Source organism: Perna viridis, chromosome 9 (genome assembly GCF_037379345.1).
Source record: "Perna viridis isolate PV_CMFRI_1.1 ecotype Kerala chromosome 9, ASM3737934v1, whole genome shotgun sequence".
NCBI classification, from domain to species: domain Eukaryota; kingdom Metazoa; phylum Mollusca; class Bivalvia; order Mytilida; family Mytilidae; genus Perna; species Perna viridis.
In genome coordinates this window covers 22,602,136-22,618,348 of record NC_142453.1, presented here as the reverse complement: position 1 = coordinate 22,618,348, position 16,213 = coordinate 22,602,136, and the positions used below count along the sequence as shown (strand labels likewise).

The following is a 16,213-nucleotide window of genomic DNA, read 5'->3' as shown; positions in this document are numbered from 1 at the left end:
GTCTTTAAGGTCAAAGGGTAAAAAGCGAAACTATACCGACTGCGTCGGAAAAAAAATAAATCGAAGTATCCAGATCCCGAAGGAATGTTTTAAAGGACGTGTTTTTCTCATTTGTGAACATAGTTTGCTAAGAAAAAATAGTAAAAGTTACCAAGGAAATGGGGTTGCAATCCCAGGATTTCCGGCCTGATATACCACTGGAATCAAATCCTAGAAGTATTTTCCGAATATGACAGGATACACTTACTGATTATACATGTACATGGGACAGCTTGTTGACAATATTTTAGCTGTAGCCTTAGAGTATGAGCTGTATAAGCCACAAAATGTTGAATTTCACTTCTTTTCAAGAAAATATAACGAATAAAAATAAACGTTTTCACCCTATCGGTCGAGGTACTCGGTGTTGGGTTAATGAGGCTATTTGTTTGCGGGAGGGGGTTGCATAGTAGGTTTAGTGTAGTTTACAGTCAATTTTATTCATATTCGGGGTTGTTGTAATACATATTGCAGTGAAAGATATCGCAACAGTAGTAGTCATAAGAAACGGAACCCAATGAAAGATACTATTATAGTAATATTGCATAACTTGGGGTCCATTCAATGATATATTGCCAAATAAGCCTACCTAAACCCCTAATATCACAGTACAAATTGAAATAAAAGGACGCTAAGTATGTTTACTTTTACACTTTTATAAATTGTAATCACATGAGTGGGACTTTAGATGAAAAGAGTAGCATTCCCGAAAAATAAGCTGTGTATATCTTTTTGTGCTACTTGCAGTTTCGAAAAGACCATATTGCTTGTTACCTACATTAACGTTAGTTGTTCTTGTTCTTAAAATATTTTGCCATCAAAGACGTCCTTTTGGCATCAGAAAGATGTCATTTTTGTTTCCTTTATGAACTGATTACATTTTTTATGTTTAAATCTGTATTTATTCGTTCGTTCCGCTGTTAATTTTGCACACTTTTGCAGTGTACCAGTGTACACCCGTTTTGACTAAAATCATTTTTACTTGTAAGCCATTTGTTAGGATGTTATTTTTTTTTTTCTGTGCCTCCATAACTTAAAAATAACTTAAAAGCAGTAAAACATAGTTGTAAAAAATGGTTCGACAGTTGAAATTGTAATATTGTTAATAGTACGTGGGTTGAGATGACCACCCGTGCTACCCCCCCCCCCCAACCTCATCAACCAAAATATGATTTTCAGGTACCCTTATACCTCCCAATTCAGAATATTTTTGTCGCTAAAAAATTCACTGAAGCATTTTTGTATTTTTCGGCTACTTTTTATACCTCCTTGAGGCAAAAAATCAATTTTTTGAGTATTTTGATTCTACGAAACTATTCTTTCTTCAAAACGAAGTAAACTTACATATGTATGTATCATCATGTAGCCCATTGTATCAGTATTACAATGGTACCAATAAACTTTCAGTAACACAGGCTTTTGGGGTAAAATGAATAAAATGTACCCCTACCCCGCCGAAAAATTGCTTAAATTGACATATTTTTCAATGTCAAAACACCTAGAGTATTTCTACGTAAGTAAAATTCGGTTTATTTGGTATTTTCTGTTTAGTAGTATCACAATTCATACTTTTGGGGTTCTTTTCATAACTTTTGCCGATTTTCGTAGTCAGAGAATTTATTAAGAAATGCAAAAAAAATGGGATTTTCGAATTTTCCGTAAAAGTCAGAGAAATTCCACTCTACAAGTTATTACTCGGCAGAAACGTCCCAAATTTGGTATCAGTCGATAGATAATTCTATTTTTTCTACATAAATAAACCACACCAAACTAATTTTTAAGAAAGATTTTACAAAAAAAAAATGGTAAAAATATTACCCCTACCCCTAGAAAACTGGTCACAGTATCAAACAGAATTCTCATTCACATCATAACAAGAGTGTAGAACTCATATTTTAAGTATTCATTATTAAGATAAAGGTATATAAAACATATCTGATCAATCCAGACGCTTCGTTTTTCCTTTTAGGGTGACAATTACTATAAAATCGGAAAAACGGGAAATTTCGGAATTTCAGAATTTTCTTCTATATCTCTCGATATTGTCTTTTTTTAGAATTCCGTAGTTTAAACAAGCTTTTTTGTGATACAGCAAATTTATATTATGTGTAAGCAATAAATATTTGAACTTTTTCATATCATATAAGGTGGGAAAATGCCACCCCATGAAAAAAAAATGCCTCAATATGAATTTAAATGTTACTTTTTGGCAAATAAAGATGTACAATAGACATGTTTGATTATTTTGTTTAAATTAGCATTCTGTCTAACATTTGTTTTTCATTTGAGGCGTCATTTTTTCAGTTTCAATGTGACTATTATGAGTTTTTCATAAAAAGGGGAATTTTCGGAATTTAATTTTTTCTTCAATTTCACGTACAATTTTCATTTTTTTTCAAATACTGTACTTCAAATAAGCTTTTGTATATTGAAACACAATTACATAGTGTCTTAGCTTTCTAATGAGCCTAAGTAATGAATATTTGAACTTTTCCAATACCAATTAGGTGAAAAATTGTCACCCCTACCCATGAGAAGAATACCTCAACTTAGACCAAAATGTTAATTTTAAGCATATAATCGATGCAAAAAAGACTTATGTTCTCATTCAGGCGAGTATATTTCAGTTTGAAGCTAACAATAATGAGTTTTTCATAAAATGGGGAATGTTCGGAATTTCATATGTTCTTCGATCTCACATATAATGGGTATTGTATTTCAACTAACCTACTTCGAACAAGCTTTCGTGCATTCTGATGTGAATGAGAATTCTGTTGAATACTGTGACCAGTTTCCTAGGGGTAAGGGTAATATTTTCACAATTTTATATGTGGTTTATTTATGTAGAAAATGATCGAATGATACCAAATTTGGGACGTTTCAGTTGCGCAATAACTTGTAGAGTAGAATTTATCTGACTTTTACGGAACATTCGAAAATCCCATTTTTTGTATTGTTCAATAAACCCTGACTACGAAGATTGGTTAAATTCATCAAAAGGACCCCGATATTATACATTGTGATAATACTAAACAGAAATAACAACCAAATAAGCCATTTTTACTGTAATATAAATACTCTTGGGGTTTTGACATTGAACAGTATGCCAATTTAAGCGATTTTTCGGCGGGATTGGGGTACATTATTTCAATTTTACACCAAAACCCTAGGCGTTACCGCAACTTTATTGGTACCATTGTATAGCTGATACATTTGGCTACAAGATAGTACCAAAATATGTTAGGTTTGTTCACACATGCTATCCCATGAAGACTTAGACGGTCAAACAATTGAGTCACAAAAGTCTTGGTTTTTTTTACCCAGTGGAGTACAAATATATGCTTATACTGAAAAAGTATCCGACAATATTCTTTTACCACAAATTGATTCGGTAATGGGAGATATAAAGTTATCTGAAAATCCCCATGAAGTTGATGAGTGGGGGGTGCTCGGTGGACCCTCTCAGCCCATGGACTATAATTATTTACCGAATGCTCACAATACTGCTGGATTTGCTTTAAATGCTTATAGAATTAACATATAGACGATCCAAACGATGTTGGTGTTGGAAATTTAAAAAAAATGACGTCCCGTTGAGAACAAAACATTAGAACTTAAAGGCGACAATGGGATCACCTTTTACAATTAAAACATTTTAAGAAGAAATGCGCATTGTCATTTTTTATTAGTTAATATGTATTCCAATGCAAATTCGAATGTACATTAGAAAAAAAAACCGGTTTATTAATTCGAGATCATCAATGCACATTAGATAAATTGAACCAATGTGACAACACATTTTACTAAGATATATAGAAATGTAAGGAGAGGATCAGCATTAAATGCTAACACAAGAAAGGATATTCAAATATCATCAAATTGTCACAGATAATGTATTTCTTTATATGCTGATTTTTTATGCTTCATTTTTAGTAATGACTTCGTTCATTTTATATATTACGTACACAAAAAGCAAATGTAGCAAGTACGTGCCAATTCAATTTGGGTTAAAAAAATCTTACAGTAGTTCTTAAAGCATTAGGTAAATAAATTGCAATATGACTGATTATTATTTCTGACACTATATCTCACTGCATTATTTCTATGGATACCTTTACCCCTGTTTTAACACAGAAAAATTTCTTGACAACAGAAATGTTTAAAAGATAAATTAAACAAAAAACACACTAATCTCGATTTTTAAGTATGTGACAAGTACTTGAATAATATTAAACTAGCAAATCGAGACAAGTAACATATAACGGTTGGTTTTCGTTCAGGGTAGCTTCACCAATCCCCCGGAACAGATAATGGAAAATAGACTCATTCCTGCATGTATCTGGTTTGTACTTCTAGGATGCGTAGGGTAAGTAAACAATATATATGCATTACCATATTTTTTCCTCTCAAAATCGCCGTTAATACCTGCAATTAAAAACGAAAATTAAACGCATGCCGTTTTTTTTTTTATTTTCAATTATTCATCATTGACTTTATCCAGACAATATAATTGATGTTTATGCAAATTTATAGGCAGTTGGAAAATAAGAAAGGGTGTTTTAAAAATTTACAAATATGCCTTTGGCATTTGGGTATTTTATGAAATTGCCAAAAATTAGAAGCATTCTACAAAGTGCCCACATAGATCTAGATTTCATTTTTAGAAAAGCAGAGGGAACTTTCTGCAATCACACTGTAACCTGTTTGAAGACAACATACCACAAGGTATATTATACAACGAGCTGTGGAACATGGAACTGGCATCGATGCACTAGAAATAGGTATACGCTTTTAAATATATTTTGGGTGACATTGTTCTGGAAAATCCAACTACAAAACAAAGGCATTCCGATTACACTTACCACAGAATTACAGAGAGCATATTCATTACTATGTAAGAGTAATCAAGGGAACCAAGATTCTAGCAGAGTGTTAGCCAGGGACAAAGACCAGACAGGGAAAACAGATACACACAACATAAAATAACCAAAGTAATAAGTTCAAAGCATTGTTACAAAATATATATATTATCACGTTAATCTTTGTCAAGATTATGTATAATTCTTTCATGATGGTAGTGTCCTCTGCTGTTCTAGAAACACCGGCTGAGTTGCTCATAAAAAAAGCAAGTCCAGGGTACACAAAAGAGGACTGGAAAACTATGATACGTAGAACAAATCGGTTCTCATGGTCCAGATGGACACACCGAAACGATCCACGAGTTTATGATGACGACCATAACATTTTTGAAGTGATGGCATCAATTTTGTAACAACATTATCCTGTTCCAGAAGCCTAATTGTAAGCAATCTAGCGCCGTACATAAGTTTGCGTAGTTTCGGCAAGCTCTGGCATAACGTCTGAGTCGTGATATAATAACTCCATACGCAGCTGCTGAAAGGATGTTGCCACAGATGAAAGTTGAATACGGAATGAAACGTCTTTGCGTTTGTTATATAGTTTGATAAAGAGTGTTTCTTTACCATCGATATCTAAATGAAAGTCTAGATGTAAATCATGTTATATTTTCAACGGTTAGAAACACGACACTCTTTAAAGCGATTACTTTTACTAAGGTTTTACACCAAACGAAACAAAATGACACAAATTATTTAAGTTGCTGTCAGTGTAAGAAGCAGGAAGACATTAGTTGTTATAACAGTGATATTATATATAAAATGATATTTTATACCCCATATCAAAAAGTGGATGCTTGAATGGAATCACATTGACCGTCCGTACGAATTCCGTCACAATCATATCAGTCCCCAATTGATTTATTTCGGATTTTGTTTGTGGCTTTTTGATGTAAAAGATATACTGTAAGGCATAATTTGTCAGTAATTTTGTTTATGTCCAATATCAACTTCCTGCACTATTGAAAGGTTTACCTAGCACGTGCAAATTCATGTTTCCAGTGTTTTACATGTACCCATCAGGCAGATATATCTTATATTTTGCACTGATCTTCATAATTAATTTTACTTAAATAATTTTAGTAATTTTGTTTTGATTGATGTAAAACCTGTGTCATGTTCTATGTAAACAATTGAAAATTACAACATAATTTACATAGTGATAAACAAGTTTTAAATTCAATGCACCTCAGAAAAAAAATTTACATGTAATAGAAAGAGAAGTTTTTCCAATTTGAGAGTTGGCCGAAACGCAATGAAAATGTTCATGCTTGCTTGATATTTTGGCATTTTACATGTATTTCATATTCCATCGGTCAGAAATTATATCTGTTCACCACATTATATCATTTTCTATTATATTTGTCTTAAGTGTTTTCTTGGTGTGTTTAGTGTATTTCAGCAATAAACCGGTCCCGAAGTCGTATAATGTTTTACGACTTTCCGGATTGGTACATGTACTTTATGCATGATTTCAGGGCGGTAAAGGTTACAAACATTGGAGACTGCATTCAACAGAAGTGTTGTCCTGGCTATAATGGTACCTTGTGCTCAAACGGTTAGTCATATAAGAGCTTTTCATTAACATAAATATTTTAAATATATTATTTAAATTGAAAAAGAATAGAAACATTAATGAAAGGGTTATTTAGGCTTAAACAATCTGTATGTATCATCTTTTGTATGTTAAGTCAAAATATATCATAGCAATTGATAATAAATATTGCAAACTTTTCTGCCATAATGCAGAAAGTAGAACCAAGTCAGGCATGTTCGATCATTTATTTTGAAGATCCATAAAATAACATGAAGTCTGCATGGTAATTGATTTGGTAAAAAGATTGTGAGTTGACACAGATCCAAATGAAGATAAACTTGTTTGCAACAATCAACTCTGTGTGCTTACTGACGGGAGAATTAGAATAGTGGAGAGTAACGACATTAAAGAGCATGCAACATCAATGATAAAACCAGAGGTGTTCTGGTACAAAATTGAAAACTGCTGAATATGTCAAAATATAAAAAATAGTATAACTGGGACTTACAGAACACTCCCCGTCTGGTATCTATCCTTTGATACCGCTTAACCAAAATATAAATGTCATTTTTCAAATTTGAGTTTCATAAAAATGTCAAAACCTAGCAATATCTATATTACATGGCAATTAATAAGTATTTGAACGCAGTTTTAGTTAAAATTGTATAATTAAAAGTAGCAAAATCATTTCACTGATGGTTCGTGTGTATGTAACTGACTTTCCCTCTATGCACACACGGATAAATGCCTTGCGGACTTTACCATCTTCACTCTTGATTGCATCAACTACAATGGCCATTCTATACGATTCATTGATTTGTCCCGCAGGAGAACAACGTCGCCTTTTTCAGATCATCTTACTGTGAATGCCACTTGCGACGTTGTTGTAGAGATTGAAGATAATCGGACCGCCAGTGTTTTTAGAATATATCAAAACATACTTTCACATGCTTTCTCTGTGCACGGTACATTTCCTTCATACCATACGATGTATCTACGACGGGTAAATAGTCTGTTTTCCTGTTAGAAGCATCGATGGGCTACGTTTCAACGGCATACCCGGATCGGATGAAATCTTAGCAATGGGCCTTGAGTTAATAATTGCTACCACTTCTTCCATGAAAGTTGAGAGAATTTCGTGAGTCAAGGTTTTGCTGAAAGATGTCATGATCACAGAGTCTAGTATCTTTCGCGTAACCCCAATCATTCTCTCCCACATTCCTCCCATGTGGAAGAGTGCGGAGGATTAAAGTTCCACACGGAGCCAGACTCATACAGATAGTTTGTTATGTCCTTGCTCTCCATGTGAATTGCTTCGATGTCTAAGTTGTCAGTTGCTCGTATGAAATTAGAACCACGATCATAACGGTAAACTTTGACTGGTTTTCGCACAGACTGGAATCGACAAAGTGCGTTGATGAAGGAGAAACTACTCATCGATTCAATCAGTTCGATATGTACGGCTCTTGTTGTCATACATATGAACGATATTACCCGTCTTTTAGCGTTCGCGGATTCTACACGTGTCTTTCGTGTCAAGACTTGCCATGGTCCAAATGTATCTAATCCTACATATGTGAATGGTGGACCTGGTATTAGTCTATCGGAAGGCAAATCGGCCATTTTCTGCCCTTGAAACTTTCCTCGAAGTTTCCTGCAAATAAAACACTACTGTATAAATGACGATATCGCACGTTTTGCACCAGTATCCTGCTTTCCTCGGTGCTCCTTCAGTTAAATGTCTGTCTTGGTGTTTTACTGAATCGTTATAATAGTTTAAGAGTAGTTTCGCAACATGACAACACGTGGGTATTATAATTGGGTTGATTCTCCTTTAGGAAGTTATCCTTTAATTTTGTTCAGACGTCCGTCCACCCACTCTGGCTTTACCAGAAGAATCTAAGAATGGTGCGAGAGCGATGATAGAAGATTGTTTCGATAAATTCTAGCCTGTGCCCAAGCATTCTATTTCTTGAGAAAACGGTTCCCTTTGAGCATGCTTGTTGATCACCATTTCAGCTTCTTTGTAGGAATCTGGTTTTTGGCGTTTCACAACGATGCCAACCTTTACATGACTCGCTTTTGATCGGAATGTTTTGGCAATATGCTGTAACATCGATATAATCTTTACAAACTTAAATTTCTTCCAAGATAATGTTTCTTGAAATGTGCTGCTATCACATTTGAAGAAACGACTGAAGTTTTCGACACGATGACCTCTTTGTCTACATCAGGGTCAAAATATGGGTAAGAACGAATATAGTGTTCTGACAAATGTTCACTGTCTTTCCTCAAGAATGATAGTCCACGCATCTAAGGTAAGTTTTCCATATCAATTGTCGTTAAGTATCTAGTTCCACAATCTGCGGGATTCAAGTGAGTATGAACGAAGTTCCATTGGGCTGGAGAAGAGACCTTGAGAATGCATTCTACTCTGTTGTACAAGTAAGTATAAAATCGTCTAGCCTTGTTATTTACGTATCCAAGTACAACTTTACTATCAGAATAGTATTTGATCGATTCCAATGGAATGTCTAAATTTTCAGATACCTTGCTGAACAGGGACATTATCTCCAGTGAAGTTAATATGTTTTAAGTCCTTGCCTACATCTTCTGCTGGAAATGCATTCATCAAGCCGACACTATTCGATGCTGTCTTGTGTAAGCGTATGTTGCCGTCTGTCTAAAGTACTTTCTGGTTTCAAGTTAGGAGGTTTATCACATTTCCACTATCTGGCATAAAGGTTAACCCGTCGACTACGTAAAAGTCCCTATTGACGAAATCTTTGACATCTGATTGGTCGCTATTTTCAACAGTTTTTCGTAGTCCGTATGTTGCAACTGCCGGTGACGGACTGCTGCCAAAAACATGCACGCATATGCGGTACTCAATAAGAGGTTCATCAGGGTTATTGTTCCGGTACCAAAAGAATCTAAGAAAATCACAGTTTTCCTCCCTCACATCGAACTGGTAGAACATTTGTTCTATATCATCTGTTACTGCATACTGATCCCTATGGAAGCACAACAAGATACCAAGTAAATTAATGGTTAGATTAGGTCCGGACATCACTACGCTGTTGAGTCAGACACCTTCAGAGGACGCTGAAGAGACGGATGCTTCTCTAATCTGAGTCGGTTTGTTGGGATGATACACCCCAAATAGAGTGAGATACCAGCATTTTTTATTCACAATCGGGGCTGCGATTTCTGCAGCACCGTTATTAAATATTTCTTACTGAATTCGACAAAGTGAGCCTGTTTTGTAGAGTTTTTCTGCATTGACATATCCAACATCTGAGCTCTTTTTCTCTTTTTCCGAAATATTTGGTAATCGTCCGATCTGTTTTGACACATCCTATCTGAATCATAATGTTCTTTCACAAATAGTTTGTTTTCACATGGTTCAAATACCGCTCCGCTGCCGTCTTTCAAAACTAAGTCTTGTTCACGTTTATGTTGTTTTGCTTATGAACATTGCCTAAGCAGACTTCACCTACAATCACCCATCCGAAAAATAATTTTTGGGCATACGGTGTACCCTTTGTTCCAGTTATCTGCTTCTGCATGTGGTGTGTCTTTGGCACATCTCTACCGATAAGTAACTGTATCTCAATTTTATTGTCTAACTCGGGTATCTGATCTGAAATGGACTTAAGTGTAGCCATTGCCTTGTCACATCGGGAGTTGGTATTTCAGACCTTTCATTTGGTATTCCATTGCACTCTATAACATTAGGAGATATCAAATGAGCATTTCCTGTTGAAGATTTTATGACTAAATCCTTCCTGCATCTACCGGTCATCGTGGAATGTCCTGAACAGGAGGATAATATGTAATTTATTGATCTTGCTGACATTCCTAACCTATCGAAGAGTTCGGCCTAAGCCAAAGTCATGTTGCTTTGATCAACTGAGATCGCATATACTGTCATCGCTTTTTCCGGAAAACATTCGGAAACACACGCACTTGGGTTATCTTTCCACAAGATCGACCACCCAATCCACACAAATATGTGCACTTTGATGAAACAACATTTTCTTCATCATTTTTTCTCTGAGTATGTTTCTCCCCGCCATGAGCGATGTGGGGGTTTGGCTTCTCAAAATGAATGACGGTGATATGATTGCTTGAGCCACACTTTTCACACTTTATGATTCCATTGCAGTTTCTGGCTATATGTTGATTAGAACTACAACACTTATAGCATATCATGTTCTCCTTAAGAAAATGTTTCTTTTCATATATCGACTTCCCTGTGAACGTACTTAAGGCGTGGTTCGCTCTGTGAATAGGACAGCAATGAAATGTGTCTTTCTCTATCTTTTGGGTACTGATGTCTGTTTTTCTATTGAAGACTGTCGTTGATCCATGTGAAACTTTACGAGGATCTCGATTGTTGTTTCTTCTAGGAATTGGGGTCTCGATATTGTGGTGCATGAATGCGGGATTGTTTTTAATAGCACTCATATCCTGAATGATTTTCACAAAAAATGAGAAAGGAGGAAATGGTACCTAATATGTCGATTTGTAGGCTGATGCACGCGAGATCTATTTTCTTGTAGGCTGTAGAGAAGCTTTTCTACAATGGGATTGATGCCAGACGAAAGAAGAACGGAATAATCTTGATTCTGTTTTGAAGACTCAATCTGAGTTAGAACATCAAGCAGTTCATAAAGGCGGTCGTGATCTCGATTTCCAATTTTCAGAAATTTCAGAAGTTTTGACTTGATAGAAGATTCGACCATTTCCGGTCTCCCATATCGTTCATCAATACTCCCCATATTCTACCTAGACCTAGACTTCGGATTCACAACACTCACTGCACGAATATTCTGCAAAAATCTAGACAATTCGGGACCGAACCATTTCACTTAAAGGTCCATCTATTCAAATTCGGTACTTCTAGTTCTGCTGTGTTAAGTTTGAAACTTTGCTTTGCACGATGTTTTTGGAGAATCATTAAAGTTCTGAAATCTTCCTGTTTCGGTCCATAATTTAGTTTTAGCGTGGAATCCCATTGAGATTCAACGTCGGAGCATTATTTGGAAACACTTTTTCATATATACATATATATATATATCGTAAGATAGTACATTTAACTCATCTTTCTTGTTATTGTTTTCTGATAACTGTTGAACATGTTTGAATTGTTAATTGACATGATTTTCTGTGAGCTTTGATTTTACATTGTGTATGAGTTCTTTTGATGACAGTGATAAACTTTTTCACGGTCCTCATCAACACTCTCTAGAAATTGTACTTCTGCTTCCGCAACGGCAGATTTTGTCTGTTATTTTGTTAACGCTAAATCAGCCTCAATTTCTCTCCTTTGGCGTTCACTTTCGACTTAAGCTTTGGTTTTGATTTTGTTCTTTGAATTTCCGCTAGTATGCATTTTTTGGCTAATACCGAACTAGAAGTGGATTGTCCTGTAGTCTCTGTAGTTCTTCTCGAATTCACAAAGGTTCCAGTTTTTGACAAAGTCTTGGCAGCTTCAAGTTGCAATGATTTGATATGCACAATCATATCGTTCATAATTTCGACACTTTTCTCCGATATGACTTTAAGGCTGATAGTGTTTCATTACCGTCAGTGGTATTTTGTCGGGTCAGAGACCCGTAAAGTCAGCACTTTGTTTCACATACTTGTCTTGACATTTAAAGATTTTTTCTCAAGTCTCGAAGTGTTTTAATTGTTTATCACATTCTCCACATTCTTCTAAAAGTGCTTCGAATTTCTCCCATGTTTTCTCTGTTTTCTTCATATGGTCAGCTTTCTGTGATTCATAATAGTGTTGAACATCAGTTGTTTTGTTTTTTCTTTCCCGTACTGTCCCAGGGACTTATTTCCGGAATCTTCTGATTTCATGATGATATTTTGTAGGAACTACAATTTCTTTACTGTGTCTTTAAAATCTTTTTGCTGTTCTGCCATAATGCAGAAAGTAGAACCAAGTCAGGCATGTTCGATCATTTATTTTGAAGATCCATAAAATAACATGAAGTCTGCATGGTAATTGATTTGGTAAAGAGATTTTGAGTTGACACAGATCCAAATGAAGATAAACTTGTTTGCAACAATCAACTCTGTGTGCTTACTGACGGGAGAATTAGAATAGTGGAGAGTAACGACGTTAAAGAGTATGCAACATCAATGGTAAAATCAGAGGTGTTCTGGTACAAAAATGACAACTGCTGAAGATGTTAAAATGTAAAAGAAAATATAACTGGGAGCTACAGAACACAAACAAAAGTAGTACCACAAGGACTGCCATTCTAGGGTTCCCATTAAAATCACAGTCCTCATTAACAGGGATTATGAGGGCACATGTAAAATAAGATACCAAGGAAAGACCTCATTTTACAATAGTACAGCAAAACACAAATTGTAAAAATCTAAATCTGATTTTTATACATCAATTTGATATGATTGTTATACTTCAATTATACAAGTGGTGACGACTCATCACCATGGATTAAGACCTGATTATACAATACCTGACAATATGTACAAAATATAGATTTATAAATAAATATTGGTGAGTTTTCTGTGATAGTTCGTGTATTCATTGAATTTAGAGGAAAAAGACACCGTGAATTATATAAAAGTATATAGAATTTTAGTACTAATAATATGTTTATGTAAAAAAGAATTGCAGAGTCCTAGTTTAGCATACTGATTAAACACATATGACATAATTTTAAAGCTATAGTTTCACTGGTAACAGTATTTGTAACAATAAATCTTGTCTCTTATAAAGCAATATTTGCGCCTTACTGACAATCTTTTGATGATACCTACACATATTTCTAATCTTCAATATTGTAGATTATTGTATCAACTATTAATAATAATGTTTTTATAGCTCCCATCCCAAGAAACATTAATCTTTCTGATTTTGTCTAACCGATTCTATTCCGAAACTATTACAAAATCTATTTAGCATACCAAATATTTCCTCCCATCCGAGTTGACAATCTTACATTTGATGAATATATGAACCACATGTTTCTTTTTCCTGACAAAAATGGTAGCACCCATTAAACTTATTAATCTTTTGCAAAACTGTTAAGTAGTGCTCCAGCTAAGAATCATGCAAATTGTGATTATCAGGTAAAAGCCTGCATACTTTAATTTTGGATATTTTGTTTGAATTACCATAGTAAACAGAAATTAACATTCAGTTTTTCATATAGCCTGTGTTCTTAGGAGTTAAAAAAAATGTACTGAAGGAGTAATCAACGGAACATGGCCGGTGTGCACCGGTAGGGTAAGTGTCCTCTGCTTTTCTAGAAACACCCGCCGAGTTGCTTATAAAAAGTCAAGTCCGGGGTAGACAAACGGGGAAAGGAAAACTATGACCCGTTGAATAAATCAGTTTTCATGGTGCTGATGGATACACCATAACGATCCACGAGTTCATGATGACGACCATAAAACTTCTGTAGTGATGACTTCAATCTTGTAGCAACATAACCCTGTTCCAGAAGCCTATTTGTTAGAGTTCTAGCGCGATACAAATAGTCTGCGTAGTTTCGGCAAGCTCTGTACCGTATGAGTTGTGATATGAACACTCCATACGCAGGAGCCGAAGGGATGCTGCCACAGATGAAAGGAAAGATGACAATCTGAATGAAAAGTCATCACGTTTGTCGTGAAGTTTGGTCAATAGTTTTCCTTTACTACCGATTTCTAAGTGTAGGTCAAGATATGAGGCTGACTTCACAGTGTCTGTAGTATCATTTATCTCAAGTTCTTTTGGGTAGATGCGATGTATCCCCGAAATTAGGATTGTTTAAAGATAATACGTCATCTATATAGCGGAAACTGAGATTGAAGGATCTAACCAAACGATATTCTTTCTTTCTGATCAGATCAGCTATAAAGTCAGCCTCATAAGAGTGAAGGAATATATCAGCAAGTAAAGGAGCACAATTTGTTCCCATTGGAATGCCGACCGTTTGTTGAAAAACACGTCCACCACACTGGACAAATATTTTGTCGATTAAAAATTTCAGCATTTTGTAAACATCTTACTCTGTATATTTGAAAGATGATTTGGAATTATTTCTTACAAAGTATGAAGATTTCAAAATTAGGGGAGATAACTCAAATAAATGACACTCAAATACAGTAGAATCTAATTGATTTTCAATGTCGATTATCTCCTAGGAGCAGGCTGATTTGAATGAATAATTACATATTTTATAGTAAAGACCCATAAAATAACTTAATTACAAAAAATAAAAATATGTAGCGTTTTTCTTTTTTCTTTTTTTTTTTTTTTTTTTTTTTTTTTTTGGTGTATTGCATTTTTCAGATTTAGCATGATTCTAACAAAGGCAGCCACTTAAAGAATATTATGCAATACTTTCCATTGCAATTGTTTTGCTTCTATTTTTGCAAAGGGCGCTTAATATACTTTTGCATTGGAATTTTAAATCAAAGGTGGTATCGCATTAAGCTTCACAATACGGTTGTAAGTCCACGATAAAAAAAAGTGTCTGATCATGATATGAGACAGTTCAAAAGGTGGTATGATAATTACGTTTCTGGTAAAATAATTAACGCTGTCAATAATGGTTTGTATTATCTGTAGAAACTTGTTGATCATTTCGTTTTAAATGGTCGCGAGTAAATGCCGATTTAATCTTACTATACTGAAATATCATTTTTTTCTGATAAGTTATTATATATTGTGATCGAATCTACAAAAATACAGGAATTGAGATCCAAGATGAGCCTTTCGCTTAAATTTAAAGTTCACGCTTCCAAAAAGGTTTGCATCTAGTAATTTTGTCTTTTTATTTTGAAACTCAACCAAAAGATTTTATAACTTCTGCATAAAAATTTGGAAGTTTTTTATCTTGATCACATACATAGAAAAAAATCTGTATCGAATATTCTTATCATATTTGATTGGTATACTTCACCATTTCTATTTCATAGTCTTTACACGTAAGTGAAAGTTTAAATAATTTAATAGTGAAGACCATACCATTAAAGGTAAGGTCTCTCGACTTCCATACTGGAGTGCAGTTTTTAATATTTTTAAATCTTTTCAAACTAACTAAATATACACCTTACCCATGTTAAACCACTAGGGATATTATAGGCTGTATATTTAATCCTGTTTAGTTTAAACATATTTTATTTGTCGAATAACGTAAAAGAGGGATTTGACACAAGTACATCTTATTTATGAACTAGTTTCCCGTTAAAGAAATATACAATAATCTTATGAGCATGCGCATACAATTTTTTTTTTTAAATTACTCATATAAAACAAATGAAGAAATAGAGAAACAGCTTTAAAAGGTTAAATATGGAAGAGAAACAAAATGAGACGTGTGCTTTTGTGTCATGGTGTGCCTGTTTAACGGAAGTAATAGAAACTTAAGCAACAAGGAATCTCTTTGAGTTTTTGTATGTATTCAAAAATATACGTCAGTAATGATACGTTTTGTTCGTTGGATAGATCTTCATGTCCATATAAAAATAGTTCTAGATTAATTGGCAAACTTCCCGGTAACCACACAAGATCATTCATTAAGTTATACCTTAAGAGACTGTAAACGACATTCGACAAAAATAGTGGTATTGAGTTTCTACTTTGAATCTACATCTGCAAGTTCGAATAACATGTTTACTCTATGAAGGTCATAGTTAAGCAATGATGCTCCGCCTTTCATTTTTGTTAGAACAATATTCAGTCGTC

The 16,213-nt window shown here is 34.5% G+C and overlaps 1 protein-coding gene across 1 annotated transcript in view; it reads left to right on the top strand.

Moving 5' to 3' along the window:
• The first annotated feature begins 4,284 nt into the window (after nucleotides 1-4,284).
• Nucleotides 4,285-16,213, top strand: part of LOC148607359 (uncharacterized) — a 44,599-nt gene continuing 32,670 nt past the window's right edge. Inside the window, 3 exon segments of the mRNA XM_088545306.1 lie at nucleotides 4,285-4,405; nucleotides 4,704-4,820; nucleotides 6,434-6,513. Coding sequence (XP_088401432.1) covers nucleotides 4,350-4,405; nucleotides 4,704-4,820; nucleotides 6,434-6,513 — 253 coding nt within the window. The 5' untranslated portion in view covers nucleotides 4,285-4,349.